At 42.7% G+C, this 17,643-nt stretch overlaps 1 protein-coding gene across 8 annotated transcripts in view; it reads left to right on the forward strand.

Annotated features, from left to right (window-relative positions):
* The window catches only part of LOC306915720 (rho GTPase-activating protein 23-like), a 62,581-nt gene that overhangs the window by 9,002 nt on the left and 35,936 nt on the right, over positions 1 to 17,643 (forward strand). For 6 of the 8 annotated variants that reach the window (XM_079493268.1, XM_079493273.1, XM_079493270.1 and 3 more), the window contains exon 1: positions 7,792 to 7,972. The exons of 1 other annotated variant lie outside the window; for it this stretch is intronic. In XM_079493268.1, coding sequence (XP_079349394.1) covers positions 7,919 to 7,972 — 54 coding nt within the window. In that variant the 5' untranslated portion in view covers positions 7,792 to 7,918. Of the gene's footprint in view, positions 1 to 7,162; positions 7,256 to 7,791; positions 7,973 to 17,643 lie in introns of those variants that run through there. One more of the 8 variants, XM_079493272.1, reaches the window with a different exon arrangement.

Here is a 17,643-nt window from a genome sequence, read left to right on the forward strand (position 1 = left end):
GATGTAAAGTTCTGGGGGAAGAAAATAGTGTGGGTCAGAAAGAGAAGAAAAGACAAAAGGTACTTTAATATAAAACTTATTCTAAAATACACACAAAATTATGTTGCATACAAATTGAAATCCAAACACTACTACCATTTCGAATAACAGCAACTTTGTATACAGTATTGCTTTGGGATAAAAAACTATGTCACTCTCAAAATCTATGTCACTCTCTGGCATAGCATCCCTATTCTAGGTAGAACATTCGCCAGAAATAGCAGATCTACAAGCCCACAATGCGTCGCAAAATGCGATTTGGTGTATAGGGGGGTTAACAGAACGTATAGCCAACTCAGGTCAGGTTTACTAATTATTAGGGTTTAAGTTGTTACTGTCAGAATCATGTCTTATTTTTTCTGAGGTACGTCTGTTTGAAAGTCTTCCGTTTTTGGAGCTGCAGTAAGAACAAGGTCATTATTCTAGTCCAGAGATGGGTACTGTTTGTACGATGGTGACTTGGCCTGCCAGTGAGGCTGATACAAACCGAGTGTCCTATAAAGTCGAACATCTCTCAGAGCAGCCACAGAGAAACTGATTGAATCAATGAATCAGTGTGATGAGATGAAGCCCTATCCCTGGAGGAAAGTTAACTGCATGAACGTCCCTATTCTGGGTATGTCCTCCTTATAGGTGAACATTCGCCGAAAATAGGTGAACATTCTGTGCGAATAGCTGACCTACAAGCTCAAAACGCAATGCAACTTAACTTGTAGATCTGAAGTGACCCTCATCCGACTGCTCTCTCTCTTTGTGTGTGTGTGTGTGTGTGTGTGTGTGTGTGTGTGTGTGTGTGTGTGCGCGCGCGCATATTTATATTTATATCACATTGCTGTCGGCCGGTAGAAACCTTATATGTCCAAAACTGTTACCTTTCAAATTCAAAAATAGCCAATCTGCAAGTCACATCGCAACGTGTTTTGATATTGTAGATTTGCTACTTTTGTGTGACACTCTAATATGACGAAGTAGGGCATTCATTTACAAAACAAATACATACAAAATAAAAAACTATGGAGCTAAGAGGTTTCTGCCCGACAGCAACAATATCATCGTAGGAATGTGTTATATTACATGCCATCATATCTAAAGTATGTTCATGTGTGTGCACTGAAGTTTCTCCAATGTACGTATACATATTTGTCTTGGCCTGGTAAGACCTCCAGTCCATGTGCACTTCATCCTAATCCTTCCCTGCCCCTTTGTGACCCTAGAAAACAAACATAAAATTAGTCAGCCAACAGTCTGGGGCCCTCTAGTGGCCACAGCCTGTCCATGTCATGCAGAAAGGGATTTAGGTGGATTAAATATTTAGGGAAATCTCTCCTGTGTGGTGCTGTAAATAGACAGATGGCATGAACCCCAAAATACACATACACGGACAGTTGTTTGTTGTATTATACAGTGAGTTTTCTGTCTAAATTGCATATCCGTTCCAACGCCATGCCTAGATTAAATTTCACCAGCCATGCTTTTATTGGGGCATTAGGGTTTTAGGATAAAGACCCCTGTGGTGCCATTGTGTCCTGCTTGATTGGTGTCACGATATCTGGACAGCGGTGTGATGTTTTCTATGGAAACGATGGGCCTCTTTCTATAGGGATGTTTTCATATTAACCCCCGGGCACTCATCTCTAGTTATCGAGAACCTGATACATTAATTCCAAGAAATCTCTTCCATTCCTTGGAAAAGCACAACGAAAGATGCATTTTGGAAGTACCGTACCCTTCAAGTTGAGCCATTATAAGTCAGTTTTAACACTTTCAGTTTGTTGCATTTGGCCGATATATATATATATATTTTCTTTTTTTATTATTATTTTTGAGGGGCGCTAGTCCCTCAAAATATGTCCAGTTTTGAGTGTTTGTGTAAACACAAACATTGAAGACAAAAGTGAGTAAACACAAACATTGAAGACAAAAGTTTGTAATCACAAATATTGAAGACAAAAGTGAGTAAACACAAACATTGAACACAAAGGTGAGGACACAAATTGTGATTTATGATGACGTATGATGCTGTTTGTGTTAAATAACACCATATATCCTCCATTAACCATTTCATGTCACACACCCCCTTGAGGGCGTTCACGCATCACAAGGGGTGGTGCACACGCCACAGTTTGAGAACCCCTGTCTGCCTTATGGTAATGTAACTTTATTTATTGTTAATAGTTTTGGATATGATTACACTATACCTTGACTTTTATTTAGACTAACAAATTATACACTTTATTTTATACTGTAGTAGGTTATTTTCTTAGCAGTTATTTTTTCTCTTTTTTCTTTTTATTAATCAAATAATGGAGGAGTCTGTATTTCATGATTTTCTTTAGAACAAACAGAATTTACTTGAACCTTTTCAAAATTAAAGCAGTCAACTAAAGCAGTTTAATCTGACTATACCTCTGTGTCACACGGAAATATCAGATTTCACCTACAATGACCAAAAAAATGACACCAAATAAGGGACACCAAATTGAGAGTGGGTAGTACAACAGTATGCTATCATTTCAGGGTCACGACTTGTTTCTCCTGAATTCCAGTAGATGTCATCTCTCATGCACTATGATGGAATTTTGCAACGCCAAAAGTGATGTACTAAATGTCACTTCCAACTAGATGCTTTTAGTTGACGTGAGCTACCAGGGCTTACATAATGGCATTTAGTCATTCTACTCAATCTGCTGGCCTGTGATTGCACGGTGCTGATTGCATGTCACCAGTGACAGAGCAAACGATTGTTGCTATTGGACAAAACAAAAGTACAATGTTTTTTGTGATTTCTCAAAGCACGGAATTCTCAAAGCACAAGACTCGCGAAAGCGGCATGTAAATAATCACTTAAAATAATATTCTCATGAAATGTTCTGTTTGCAGACAGATCTACTTTCAAGGGCACATTGGCTACCATGTGGTGATAGGATGACAGCATCAAGTCCAACTCCCTGAAAAGACTGGTCTGTTGTGTAGATTTATTTATTTAATTACAAGAAATCTCTGGACAGGAAGCAATTTCATTAGGACACTGTCTGCGTGGGGCGTGGACTGGACGCGGTGAAAGAGAGAACCCATGATCATCACTGGATGCTGTGTGTGTGTGTGTGTGTGTGTGTGCGTGTGTGTGTGTGCGCGCGCACGAGCTCGCACACATGTGCACATGTAAACTGAAGCCAGGCCAGCAGAGGGTGTATAAGAGTGAACTAGAATATCTCAGCCTTTATGTCCCTTTTTTTCTCACCGATGATGTTATTCACTGCTATTACATAATGAGTGACTCAGTGTGTGTGAGTGTACTCCCTCCTGTGGCCCGAGGGGACTGTCGGCTAACATCAGCATCGGGGCTGCGTCTCGCTCCAGTGACCACGAGCCACGCACGCGCTCTACTGCCGCCGCAGGGCAGACCTCACCATTCTCCCACAGAATACTTTAAGCCGAATAAGTTATACTTGGTTGCGCACCGTGCCTCGCACCAAAGATAGCAGATCTACAAGCTCATAACGTGTCACAGCACCATGCGTTATGAGCTTGCAGATCGTCTATTTCCATTGCAGGACACTGACTCACGAAAAGTATAAATGAGTTAATACAGAAGCACAGCATTCAGACACACAGACAGACACACATCGGGCTATAGACTGACAAAAAGTAAAACACTGAATTTACAGATAATAAAACATAGTAATAGTATGCCAGTTTTGTAATGAAAATAATGTAGCAGCTTTATTTTCTGCTGATGTGAAGTTGACCTGGCTGAGATGGCATCTAAATGCCATCTTTGGACCACACTACTGTAGTGTGTGTGTGTGTGTGTGTGTGTGTGTGTGTGTGTGTGTGTGTGTGTGTGTGTGTGTAATACACATACAATACTCAGACACACAAAGAGAAAGAAAGAGAGAGCTGAGGACATGGCAGGTATTGCTGGCCGTTGGAGCTGTTGGTGCTCATCCAATGTAAGCCATCATAGGTCATTGTTTACTGCTCTGTGCTGATTCATTTGCCCCTATGCCAGACAAACCCCAGTGTCTCCTCCTCAGCCGTAAATTCTACCCCACCATCCATAGCAAACTATCTGCTGGCCGATCTTAGCCTGTGTCACAGTGCTCACAGTGACAGTTGAGTGTGTGCATGGAACTTTAGCTTGCACTTCAATGGCCAGCTACCAACTTATCACACTCTTGGTCCTTTAATCAAACCCTCACCCAGGAAAAAAGGATTGCTATGATTGATTGATAGTGCATTGATTGATTGATTGATTGAAGAATTTATTAACAGTTTGCAGAATTACAGTACATTTCAAGCACAAACTCAATACAAAGGCTGTTAACTGTGAGTGGACGACCCAATTAAGCATTACACTTGTTTCCAACAGGGTCCACCATGTTCAAATCATCAAAACATTTAGAGACGTACAAATAGACACTTCTATAGACAGAACAGGAATTCATCAAAAAGGAGGTAAAAAGGGAAAAGAAATATATACAGTGAGGGGGAAAAAGGGGGGGGCGGGGGGGGGATTCAGATTTTACGGGGGCCAGTTTCGAATTGCAGCCATCCGTAGGTGCCCTTTGAGAGCGGTTTTGAAGGAGTCAAGGGATTCGCATGTCTTAATGACAGTTGGTAGGGCGTTCCACATTTTGGTGGCATAGGAGCGAAAAGAATTTAGTCCCTTGTTTGTGCCGAATCTGGGTTGTACATGGTTCGTTGCACTCCCTCTGGTGTTGTGGGTGTGGACTTCGTTAACATTAAGGAAGTATCTAGACAGGTACATGGGTATCTTGGTGGTGTATCGAATCTTGTGGACCAGACCCATTGCAAGATGCTGTACTCTGTCGTCGACCCTAAGCCATTCCAGCCTGTCGAAGTGGGCAGGGGTGAGGTGGGTTCGGGGGGCTAGATCAAGTAGGAGCCTGACCAGTTTGTTTTGGGAAGTCTGGAGCCTGGTTTTAAGGGCCTTTGAGGTGCTGTGGTACCAGGAGGTGCATGCATAGTCAAAGAAACCCTGTACAAGGGCTCCTGTTAAAGTCTTCAAGGTGTTTTTGTTGACCAGTGAGGAGATCCTGTAGAGGAATCTTGTTCTATGGTTGACTTTTTTGATTACGTTGGTGGCCATTTTATCACCGGAAAGATTAGCCTCCAGGATGGAACCTAGGTAGGTAATTTCATCTTTACGTGTGATAACATTGTCACCCACTCTAACCAAGAAGCCATTTGCCATTTGCATTAGATGGATGGATAGATCTGGATATATATGCCCAAGTCTGTGTATGTATCCTGGTCAAAAATGAACAGCAATTAATTATTATTTTCAGAATGACTATTGATTGATTAATACTGTATTAACAGTTTGCAGAAAAAAGCACAGGAAAGTACAGTTCAATACAAGGTCTGCTAAGAGGATTTAAACCCAAGAAAGCCTATGATTTGATTCCATTTGGGGTCCTTCATATTCAGTTCATCGAAAACACACAGACTGTAGGCTATTACCTAAAGTGTCAATAACACACTATCTGTGATAATCACAAACAAGAATGTAGTGCGCATCATAGGTCAGGGTACAAAAACTAAAAACAGGGCTGTTTTCTTTTTTATTTTAGGTTTAAAAGTATACCATGACATTTTCTCTTTTTCGCACTTTTAATTTGAAGAGAAAAACAAATTATACATTAGTACCAAGTACCATTATACAGCAGTTCACTGAAACTATTTCCAATGTACAGTAGTTAGGAGTCAAATCTCAATAGTGCGAGATACTCAACTAGCCAGTAGACCATGGTCCATAACCATTCAATTGTGTGCCTAATGGGGCTGCGCACATTTTAAACACTTTTAAACAGCAGCAACTATCTATCTAATGTTTTTAGATTAAAGCAACTCTAACCATCACAATTTATTTTTTTCGTCGAACCCGCGGCACACTGCCAGACTGGATTGCCAACCAAGGTGCCTGGACCACTGAGCCATGGCCCAGGCCTAGCCATCACAATTAAGTAGGATATAGTTTAACACTATACGCTAACGCTACAATGAAAGTATTTACAAGACCAAAGATCTGCTCACTTTTACCAAAAGTACAAGTAGCTTGCCACAAATGCTAGCAAACTCTACCATGGTCGGTGTGGAGGTAGGAAAATGAATTCAAAATAATTTAAATATACATAAAACTGTAGCTTAAAATGTGATGTTATAACAAATATGCCCTTCTGGGCACAGGTCTCCACCAGGAGGATATGAGTGTGTGTGATGTTTGGCAAAATGTTTAGGAGTAATATAATCGTGTGTGTGTGTGTGTGTGACGCGGCTTGGCCTGTTGTAGCGCCACCATGAGGCTGATTTGAAAACATTTCTTCCTCAGCCTAGTGGGGATATGCATGCACAGTTTCACCGCAATCGGACGCTGCGTTGAGTAGTTGTGGCAATTTGTACAAAACGGGTACAAAGCGGGCTACTCCTGAAAAGCTTAGAAGCCAATCGTAGGCAATGAAGGTGGATTATGAGAAATCAAACAAACCCGTCTTGATCACATGACTATGGAGAGCATGTGTACCGATTTGCGTGAAATTTGGATAAAATCTGAAGGAGTAATATTAGAAAATGTGTTTTACATATGTCGGCGCTATAAAGAGCAGATGTGAAAAATTCCAGGCAAAGGTTTTTCCTTGGCCTGGGAGTTGGCATACAAAGTTATCCACAGATCCGTGCAGTTAGAGGTAAACACACTTTTCGGCCAGTTATAGCGCCACCATGAGGCTGAGTTGAAAATGTTCACGTGGCATTTCTTCCTCGGCCTAGTGGGAATGTGCGTGCACAATTTCATGGAAATCACACGATGTGTTCATGATTTGCAGCATTTTGTTTGAAACTGAGCACTCCTGCTCCTGTTTCGTTGAATGGCTCTAGAGAGACTGTGTACCAATTTGCGTGATGTTTGGACAAAATCTGTAGGTGTACTGTCCAAAACTTGTTTTGCACAAAGCGGCCTCCTGGTGGCGCTATAACAGGCCGTTCTGGAAATCCAGGGAGTGTGTGTGCAAAATTTGGCATCAACCGGGTTAACGGTGCCGGAGATTAGCTGTTCACAGACGGACGGACGGACGGACAGACACACGGACGGACAGAGTGCAAAACATACTCTGTCTCTCCCCATGCCTTCGGCCTGGTGGAGACAACTATATAAAACATGTATTGAGAATACAGTACATGTGCAAGTCTACAGGTAGGCCTACATAGCCTAAAAGTGTTTTAACTATAAAACTATTAAAAACTGGATTGGACATTTTATATTAATTGAATATATTAATTAAAGGAAAGGCTGTTAAGGCTGTGAAATGGCTGTTAATTATGCTTTGAACCTTGGATATTGCCACGATATGAAATGCAAGAAAGAAAAACACTGGCACTGTTATTGTAGGCTATCTGTTTTGTTTTGTTTTTATAATAAGAACGTACCAGGTTTCGGACACATGCATAAACTGCAATGTTGGCTACTACTGAGCTCTGCAGCGTCCGTTTTATCAACGTGAAGTGAAGTCGGTCGGTGAACAGTGTTCATTCATTCATCATAACTCTTTCTCTTTGATATGAAAATGATGACTGCGGCTGCAGCTGCAGCCCCTCTCTCTCATCATGCATCATTACTACGCCCATCCTTGCGTGGGCGGGGCGTCACCTTTGTTGTACTCTAGGCGGGCTCACTGATGCTGCTGGCTGTCGTAGAAGGGCTGGGACTGGGAGGGGAGCAGCAGAGTGCGACTGGGGCTCCGCAATGTTGTTGACAGTACAATAATTGTTTCTAGCATTATTATTATTATTTTTAACATTTTTATTTGGTTACAAATACGCAGCACAGACTTTGAGGAAGAACGCTCCGAACTGTCCAATGAATGGAGTTGCTTTTTGCCTTGTTGGAATTCCTCCCCACTCTGACGCCGAAGTAAGTGCGCTCTCCCATAAGTATTTCGCTGCTTTGAATTATGAAATGACACTCGTTTATTTATGTGACATGTTATAACAAGAGAACACTAACACTTGTTACTCTTTACAATGGGCATTTATTTCTCGGACATTGGACTGTCCGAGACCTTTTCTCGACCCTCCCTAATCTCCCCAAGTGGAAATGGACCGTACACAATCGATTTACTGAAATCCATTTTAATATCGTTACATTTTTCGCACGTGTTTGCTGTATAGAACTTAATTAATCACCGTATTAGCCTATGCTGGTGTGAGTAAGCAACAAGCATGGTGCGCCTCTTGCAGAGTCGTGGGACAAGGGACATTGTTTTGGTTTGGTTCTCATGCACTTGACCGTGTCTTACGCCCCCCATGGCCCCACCCCACAAGAAAGAATGCAAGCTGTAGCGTTGCTGGTCTATTGAAATACATAATGTAAAACATGAATAAGTTATTAGCTGAAGAAATGCAGTTTTGTTTGAGAGAGAGTGATGAAGCCTAGGCCTAACACAACTGAACAGCACACAGCACCCATCAAATAGCAGTAACTAAATTATGTAAATTATGACTATGTCACTAATCTACTTACAACTTGTTAAACTTTTTTTTTTGTGAGCCCACTTTTATGAGTGGATGATCAAATCGTTTTCGATCTCCTCACTAGTACATGCATTCTGCAAATAACTGTATAATTCCCCAGTGACTTAAGGGAATGTGCCACATATTTTTGCTGTGACAGTTTACACCCCCATAGCAGAAATGCAGCACGGTTGGCTGGGTGGGCAGAAAGACAATAAGAAATTGGGTTCGAATGCAGGCGCATTTCCATATGCCAGCCCACATATTATGCAGAGTCTGATTCAATGACAGAAGACACATTGTAATGTAACTGTTATATTCTCACAGTGTGTAGAAAACTGAAGTTTACTTCCACCAATCCAAACTCATTTGAAATTATACTTTGGCAAAATATCTGCTTGCTTTTTAACAGATGCAATCAAACTACTAATGTAACAAATTAGTGTAATGTAACACCCAGCATTATCTAACTTGTCCATAACAATATAATAGCCTAGCTAGGGGATGGGATTATAACAGTTATATCCCAATTAACATTAGGGTTACGGAACTTGAGGTAGATCAATGACATGAAATTGATAACTGCCTGTTTGGTGGAGCTCCCATTCACTGTATCAGGTGATTAGGCCTGACCATTTGGCAGCCAGACAGTTATAGCCTATTGAGTATTGATTTACATTGCTGTTACGGTTAGTTTATAATGCAGTCGTATAGTAGCTTTGGTTTATTTTTCCAAAACTAGGTACAAACTAATGACAGTTTGATAATAGTCCTTGCAACTGCTCTTTTGCCCTCAAGCAACTTTTTGTGCTCCAAGAAAGAATGGTTCAAATGGAGAATTTCACTGTTTCACCCTCTAGTCTAGTCTAATGAAATGCATGCATGCATTTATGCAGGTCTTGAGCAGGAGATATGAAAACAAAAAAAATGCTGTGTTGTAACTTGTGGCAAAGTCTATGTATGTGTAGGCCTACATTTCAATGACAACCCTGCAATGCAACACGATAGTGTGTCCTCCTTGAATCAGCTTTCAATTAACTACAAATATGATCTGTCTCTGTATTTCCTCCCATCAGAATATGTGCTCAGTCAAGTACACCTCTTGTTTTAAACCTGGTTCATACTAGTTGTGTTTCATGTTGCAAACCGAAAATAGCCGACCTACAAGCTTGTGGAACTGCTATTTTTGGTGTAAAACACAGTGCACAATTAAGTACAAATCAGGCATTATCTGTCCAATCTCAGACCTGGCTCCAGCATGTGTTGAGCTTGGTTTCCTTTCATGTGAACACAGGGCGTTACAGTTGCATCTCTGTAAGATCACCTATGAGCATACAGGCAGCACTGCCTGTATGTTACCAGCAAACTGTGTTAGCTGATAGAATGTAGCATCACGTCTTCATTTTTATTTTCCATTCATAAGGTAACATCTGCAAGCTCCAGGAATTAGCTTAAACTTAAAGAGCCAACCGACAGTGGTAAATATTACACTGAGATATATTTGTCATCTGACTTTTTCCTTGATTTACAACGTTTCCATGACATCTTACACTATACAGTGACATTCCCAAATTCAGTGGTGTTTCCCAAGACCATGAGCCATCAGTCAGATGCTGAGTGGTGCTGAACCCACTGACAGGTACTGACCCTCGGGCCTTCGGCACTGAGTGTTTACACTGGTGCCATGTGTGACAGACATGAGGCAGGCTTACCAGGTTTGCTGTGGTCAGCACCAAGCTCTTTCCAAGCTGGCACATCACTTGACATAACTTGTACTCATGAGAAATACCCTCATCCTGGAAAGCTAGACTGGAAGTGTGTTGTTGGTTCTTTTTACTTTGATTTATTGAATACTTTATTAGTCAGAAATGTAAAACAGCACGTGGTACCGTAAGACATTAAAGCTAAAAGGATAACACAACAAAAGTCATTGGGACTTGTTTGTATTGTATTCAACTAATCAACAGAGCATACAAAATTAACACAATAATACATATCATCAACAAATACAAACACTATAGTATATTAGTAATAGTATATGTACAAAAGAGGTGGGGAAAGTTACATTTACCTTATTTTGGTTTCCTGATTTGGTGTGTGCTTTTTTAGGCCAATTTTGAAAGAAACCAATGTTACACTGTGGATGGATGGTGTCAGGGAATTCCACATTTTGGTGGCAGAGCAGTAGGCTAGAATGAGAACTTTCCCATGTTTGTTCTAAATTTGGGTGGTACCAGATCACGGTCGCTCCCTCTAGTGTTGTCTGTTGTGGCTGTGGTTGTTACTCACTTTGGAGAAGTAGTGTGATGTGTAAGGGCATTGAGAGCACTGATGGCTGAGTGAGCAATTGTGTCTTATGTGTCTTAGTTTGCTCTGCACTGTCTATAATGATGATTTGGTGTGTAACCTTCATTTTGAAGTGCACATGCTTCACATACTTCTTCATATTGCACTTAACTGAACATTTCCAAAACAACTAACTTTCCCATTGATGCAGGCCTTCACAGAGAAGCATTTTGTTAATGATCAACTAAATCAGGTATCATTAACATCTCTTGTTACCTTGTTACAACCTGAATGATGTCCAACTATTATCCAGGTAATGGATAATGTTAATGCTATTGTTTGACAAAAGTAACGGATCACAACTTTAGTAACCAGTCTCTTCTCTTTACATCTTGGGTCAACAAGCACATCATTCATAACTAGAAAAAGTGCCCTTCTGGGCACAGGTCTCCACCAGGAGGATAGGACTGTGTGAGATGTTTGGCAAAATGTTTAGGAGTAACATGTTTGCCTTTGATGGCAATTGGATGACTTGAGGCATTTTGTTCCAAAAATGTGTTTTGCAAAAATCAACCTGTTGGTGGCGCTATAACAGGCCAATGTGAAAAGGGTGGGATATATTCCTCAGCCTAGTAAGAAAATGTGTGAAAGATTTCACGTAAATTGCATGCTGCGTTCATGATTTGAGGCTTTTGTTCAAAACGGGGCAATCTTGCAAACTGTGAAAGCCAATTATAGCCAATTAGGATGGAATATGAAATATCGGACAGATCCGACTTGAGCACATGACCATAGAGATACTGTGTAACGATTTGTGAGATTTTTGGACAGAATCTGGAGGAGTAATATCAAAAAATGTGTTTTACAAAAGTCGGCCTCCTGGTGGCGCTATAAAAGGCAGATGCGGAAAATGCAGGTCAAAGGTTTGTCCTTGGCCTCTAGGGAGTGTGCATGCAACGTTTCACGCAGATCGGTGCAGTTTTAGGTAAAACATGTGAAAAGCTGCCTCATGGTGGCGCTATAACAGGCCGTTCTGGAAAATGCGGGGCAGAGGTTCATCGTTGGCATCCAGGGAGTGTGTGTGCAAAGTTTGGCATCGACCAGGTTAACGGTGCCGGAGATTAGCTGGTAACAGACGGACGGAAGGACGGACGGACGGACGGACACACACACGGACACACACACACACGGACGGAGTGCAAAACATACTCTCTCCCCATGCCTTCGGCCTGGTGGAGACAACAAGCTATTATAGGTTAGCTTAGAGGTTGCATGCATGGATGTAGCCCTGTACAGACAGTACAACATTTAACTAGAAAGGGGCACTCAGTGGAGGCTGTGGAGCACAAACTACGCCAGGCCCCTCCCTCTCTCCATCATTGTGTCCTCTGGGCCATAGATCTTAAAAACACAGGAACGCATCCCAGGGTGCCGGCCCGGTTCCGGGGAGCCGCCCCATGTGTGAAACGGTCGAGAAATGACAGAGTTACCGTGTGGGGGTCCCCAGGTGGGCCCTGTACTGTACTGTACTGTACTGTACTGTACTGTACTGTACTGTACTGTACTGTACTGTACTGTACTGTACTGTACTGTACTGTACTGTACTGTACTGTACTGTCACACCCGAAATCATCATGTACAGTTTGTGTGTGTGTGTGTGTGTGTGTGTGTGTGTGTGTGTGTGTGCGCGCAACAGTGACACTTGGTGGTAAAAACCAACCAAACGCTATTTTTGTGCTCGGACACAGGGACCCAGGGACCCAGGCACACACATAGCTGTCTATAGAGCGTCGCAGTCCCGCCCCCTTTCATGACGACGCCCGGCCTAGGAAATAATTCCCAATGCATTTTTCCCATAGACATTTCAAAAAGTATTTATTTAAAGACCTTTTAAGCGTCGTACAAAGCCAACTCGAGTTGTGACAAATCATGACAATAAACACAATATTTCGGACCAAACAACTAATTACAAAGAAGAAAAACAAGCAAAAAAGTGTTGTAACCTGCCGTTTTTTTCTTCTTTCTAATTATTTGTTCGCCCCGAAAAATTGTGTTTGTTGTCATGATTTCTCACAACTCGATTTGGCTTTGTACGAGGCTTAAAAGGTCTTTAAATAAATACTTTTTGAAATGTCTATGAGGAAAATGAACAGGGAATTATTTCCTGGGCCCTGGTAAGGGGCGGGACTGCGACACTCTATAGGAGTTGTTTCACCACTAAAAAAATGGATGCCACATTGGCCGCTGCAGTTCGTTGGAGCCATGTGTGTAGACGGGAGGGCGGAACAATTTACACTCAGAAGTGCACCGGAAGTGCGGAGGGTACGCTATGCCACGCTGCCACTCAAGTGACTACTGGCCAATCATCTCTATAGGAGGAGAAATGGGTCGTCTGTCTGCATAAAGCTGTTATAGAGCCTTATTTGAAAGTCAGACAGACAGAAACACGGGTGAAAACATAATGTCCAGCCCTGCCTTCAGCCTAGTAGTGGAACTAAAAACAAATATTGGCTTTGCTTCAGACCATCAATCCTATCTGTTCAAAAGTTTTTTAGTGTACCATTGGCATGTATGACCTCTTAACCCCTTGGCAAAAAGGCCCGCTCAAGTGGAATTGTGTGCATATGTAGGCCTATTTTGGGGGTGGGGATGGGGGTGAATGCTTAATGAGCGACATAAACCAAATTGGCATGGAGCGGATGGGACTGATTGTTGTGGCGGTGGTGTTTTCTGATTTATTTCTCAGTACACAGGGACACAGGAATGAGAAGCTCGCTTGCCTCTGTTCTGTATGGTGAAAGGGGGCTAGTATCTGGGGGGGGGGGGGTACAGGCAGAGACTTGCTGTGAAATGCAGACGTGACAATGAGGCTCTGTGAAGCCGCTGCTGCAGTGTGTGTGTGTGTGTGTGTGTGTTTGTGTGTACTATGAGTTGAATGAGGTGGGTGGATGTTGTGTGGGTCAATGGTGAAAAGGTTAGCCCAGGGGGCCTGATACTCCCTTGTTTAACTGCACACTGATAGCTGTTGGTTACCACCTCAGTCTGTTGGGGAAAGGTGCATGTTTGTGTCAGTACATGAGAGAGCGAGAGCGACAGACAGAGAGAGATTTACTTATTATCAAAGTCAAACACTAGTCTATTATTCCTACAGCAGGTGGGCTGCACAGGAATGTGTCAATGAAAGAGAGTGATGTTGATTACAGCGCAGCAATGGAATGGTGTGTGTGTGTGCGTGTGTGTGTGTGTGCATGTGTGTGCGTGCGCATGCACTAAAGAGAAAAAGAGCTGTGAGATATAAAACGAGAGAGGATTGGAACTGGGGGAAGGGTTCTGGTCATGTGTGAACTGTGCTGGATAGAAAGTGATAGATGAAACGGTGGAAGATAATAAAACAAGATGAAAGCTGTATAAAAGTGCAAAGAGTGGAGGAGGCAGTGGGTGTGGGGCATCCGGTGCATTCAACAAAGCCTGTTCACTGCTAATATTGCCACTCTCTTCTAGTGTGTGTGTGTGTGTGTGCATTGTGTGCGTGCGTGCGTGCGTGCGTGCATTGTGCGCGTCTGCCTGCCTTTGTGGTTGGCGGGTGCAGTGCCCCGTTTTACCCCTGTGATCCAGAAAGCTCCATTAAAATCTCTCTGGGAGGGCATCTTGCCCCATCTGGACATCCAGCTGCTGCACAGTGCTTTTGGGATCAAGTACTGTGGCACACACCCGACACCCACTGTCCTCCCTCCATATGTTCTGGGAGTGGGACCTCTCTGTGCAGCATTTCACCTGTTCATTATTTAGCTAGCCTATTAGCTCAGAGTGTGGTGCTGGTAATGCCATGGTTTGGACTCTGGGGCAACAATTACGTTTTTAGAAACAATATACATTTGAGCAAGTCACTCTGAAACCCCTGACTGCTCTCGATAAGCAGGTTGGTTTTAATGCTTACATTGTACAAAGGCCCTATATGGTTTGTTTTGTTTTCTTGTGGGTGAAACTTTAGAGGAGTGCATATATGGTGTGCAATATGAAATGTAAGCGTATCATATAAACATAATCATTGTTTAGTTACATCATTGACTATCTTCTATCGTATGTTCCTGCGCTTCTGGAGCACCTAAACTTGAGTTGTTGCATGCAAGGTGGAGGAACAGTTCATTACTAAACACTACACTAGATTGGCCTACTTGAGAACGATTCAAGTTAGGAACGACCAAAGTTAGAAATGAATGCCCTACCCGGTTATGCAATAAGGTTTCGGTACCCGTTGTACCCGTCTGTCTGTGTGCCTTTAATGCCCATATAGAGTTCCATGTACAGTATGCCCAAATATGGAGACCAGACCAGTCGATCACACGTCAGCGGGGCTACAATGGGTACAGAACGAATCGTACCGCGGGCAGAGCAGCTAGGTGGCTTCACTGACAATTCGTCCGTCCGGTGCGGAGTTCCGTATTTACTGTTTTTTTCCCCTCTGAAGGCGAGGTGAAGGGCTACGTATAAACCCCAGTGGACATACGGAAAAATAGAGCGCTTGCGTAAAACAAGAAACAAACGCTGTCTCCGTTCCGTGCTCTCCAGTTTGCTCATAACATTAGGCGGTGTTAGCAGACGCTCCTCTCCGCTGCGGTGTGTGCATATGAGTGTTGGGTGAAATAAGCCCTTCCACGGTGCGGGTGTCATAGCTTAGGAGGCAGCCAATCATGACTAGGTCGCTACTACACGATTGGCTGGCGGCGTTTCTGGCGGCGTTTCAGAGTATGGGTCAGACTCCCATTGGCTTAGGCGGCATGGGGTGGGACTCGCATTGATGACTAGCTCACTTACATTTCATGAGCTTTCATTAGTCAGGTTTCACCTGGCAAAAAAAGAACAGTATTAGTAGACTCTTGCACAGGCCTTTTATACAGATATTGTAATCGGTTGTCTACTGTATGTCTTGTCTTGTGTATCTTTTCTAGTCACTTCCTTCCACTAGTTACTAGTACATTGCTTTGACACACACACACACACACACACACACACACACACACACACACACACACACACACACACACACACACACACACACACACACACACACACACACACACACACACACACACACCATCACCTCCTCAGTCACATAAGATCCAGTGTCTATGTAGAACAATGGGCCGATTTCACAGCTGCGTTGGTCACACTGTGGGGTGGCCTGTGGTCGGTTCTGGTCCATGCTGGAGACTGGTGTCCACTGAGGGCTGTACTTGACCAGGCTGATCTCAGAACAGCTGTGGTCTCAGCAAAAAGAACAATGATCCGTCTTTGGACCGGCCTTGGTTACGGAATGTCCCGGCCCAGAATCAGTGAATGGTGGTCACGTTGGGTCAAACAACCAGGACAGGAAGCTAAACGTTTGTAGCCACAGTGCCTGATTCATCCCGACATTCATGTGCCACTAGGGCTGAACAATATTGACAAGATAAACTAATCTTAATTGCGATTGTCTTATTTAATTTTCTGATTTAAACTGTGATTTATATCAAGGTTTTCTTGTCATTCATTTTTCACATACTTCAAAGCTGCTTTGTTAGATGTAAGTTCACAAGATTAACTGAGTTTGATTATGAGCTTTCACCTATATTGTACTTAATTCATGGACAAAACATTTGTGTTATTGCTTACACAATTAATTGCAGTCTCTTCCATTTGTAAATTGCAGTAGTTAGTGTTGCAAATTTGTTATAATTACGTTATAATTATTTATTCATACCGGTTTATTACTCATTTATCAATGAATTGCTCAACTCTACCAGATAGCAGACGCATGTGACCACACCAGTGGTTGGCTGGTGCCTGGTGTACGTTAACCTGGCGTCATGCATCATGACCAGGCTTTCCTCGGCGGTAAGTCTGTGTTTCTAAATCATTGTGTGATCCGTTTAGACCAAATGGTGCCGCGTGATCCGTCTAGACCGGATGGTAAAATCTAAAAAGGTCCGCCCCCGTTTGTTTTTAGTCTCGCTAGTACAAGTTGGAATAAAATATGGATATACCAAACGAATTATTCCAAGACGTACTTGAAGAAACGTGTTGGATTCATATGGTATAGCCATTATCCAGTATTGGGTAGGCCCTAAAATTACAATGCCCTTGATCACGGGGAATTGTGTTTACTTCTGATTCCACTTTGTGGTTTCCTGCCTGCCCGCCAAGTGTGAACTGAAGTGCATCGGATGAACGGTTCTCGGGATATGGAAAGGAGAGACAGTACAGAAACAGTACTAGATTCCTGGGATGTACATTATAGATAGGTAGGCCCACTCTCCATGGTTAAATTAGTCTTTAACTCACACCTATTATTGATGAGGACATGTAAATGGGCTAATAGGATGAGCTGAATATTATGTGATGCACTGCCCAATACTATTATGTTCGTGTCCTGTCTCGCTAAGGCTTAGGTCCCCAGTCTGGCATGGAAAGTACTGTGCATTCAAGCAACAAACTAAAATGCAAAACATCAGCATAATCCTTTAATAGCACAAGCTCAAGAGGACTGTTCACTCTGTCTATTTTGAACCGTAGTAAAACACTAAATCATCTCTAAAATTTGACAAGAAGCTTAAGGTTTTGTTTCCCCCCCCCCTGAAGCTACAAGTGGTGTGTGTGTGTGTGTGTGTGTGTGTGTGTGTGTGTGTGTGTGTGTGTGTGTGTGTGTGTGTGTGTGTGTGTGTGTGTGTGTGTGTGTGTGTGTGTGTGTGTGTGTGTGTGTGTGTGTGTGTGTGTGTGTGTGTGTGTGTGTGTGTGTGTGTGTGTGTG

This window comes from Electrona antarctica (genome assembly GCF_951216825.1).
Source record: "Electrona antarctica genome assembly, chromosome: 22".
NCBI classification, from domain to species: Eukaryota; Metazoa; Chordata; class Actinopteri; order Myctophiformes; family Myctophidae; genus Electrona; species Electrona antarctica.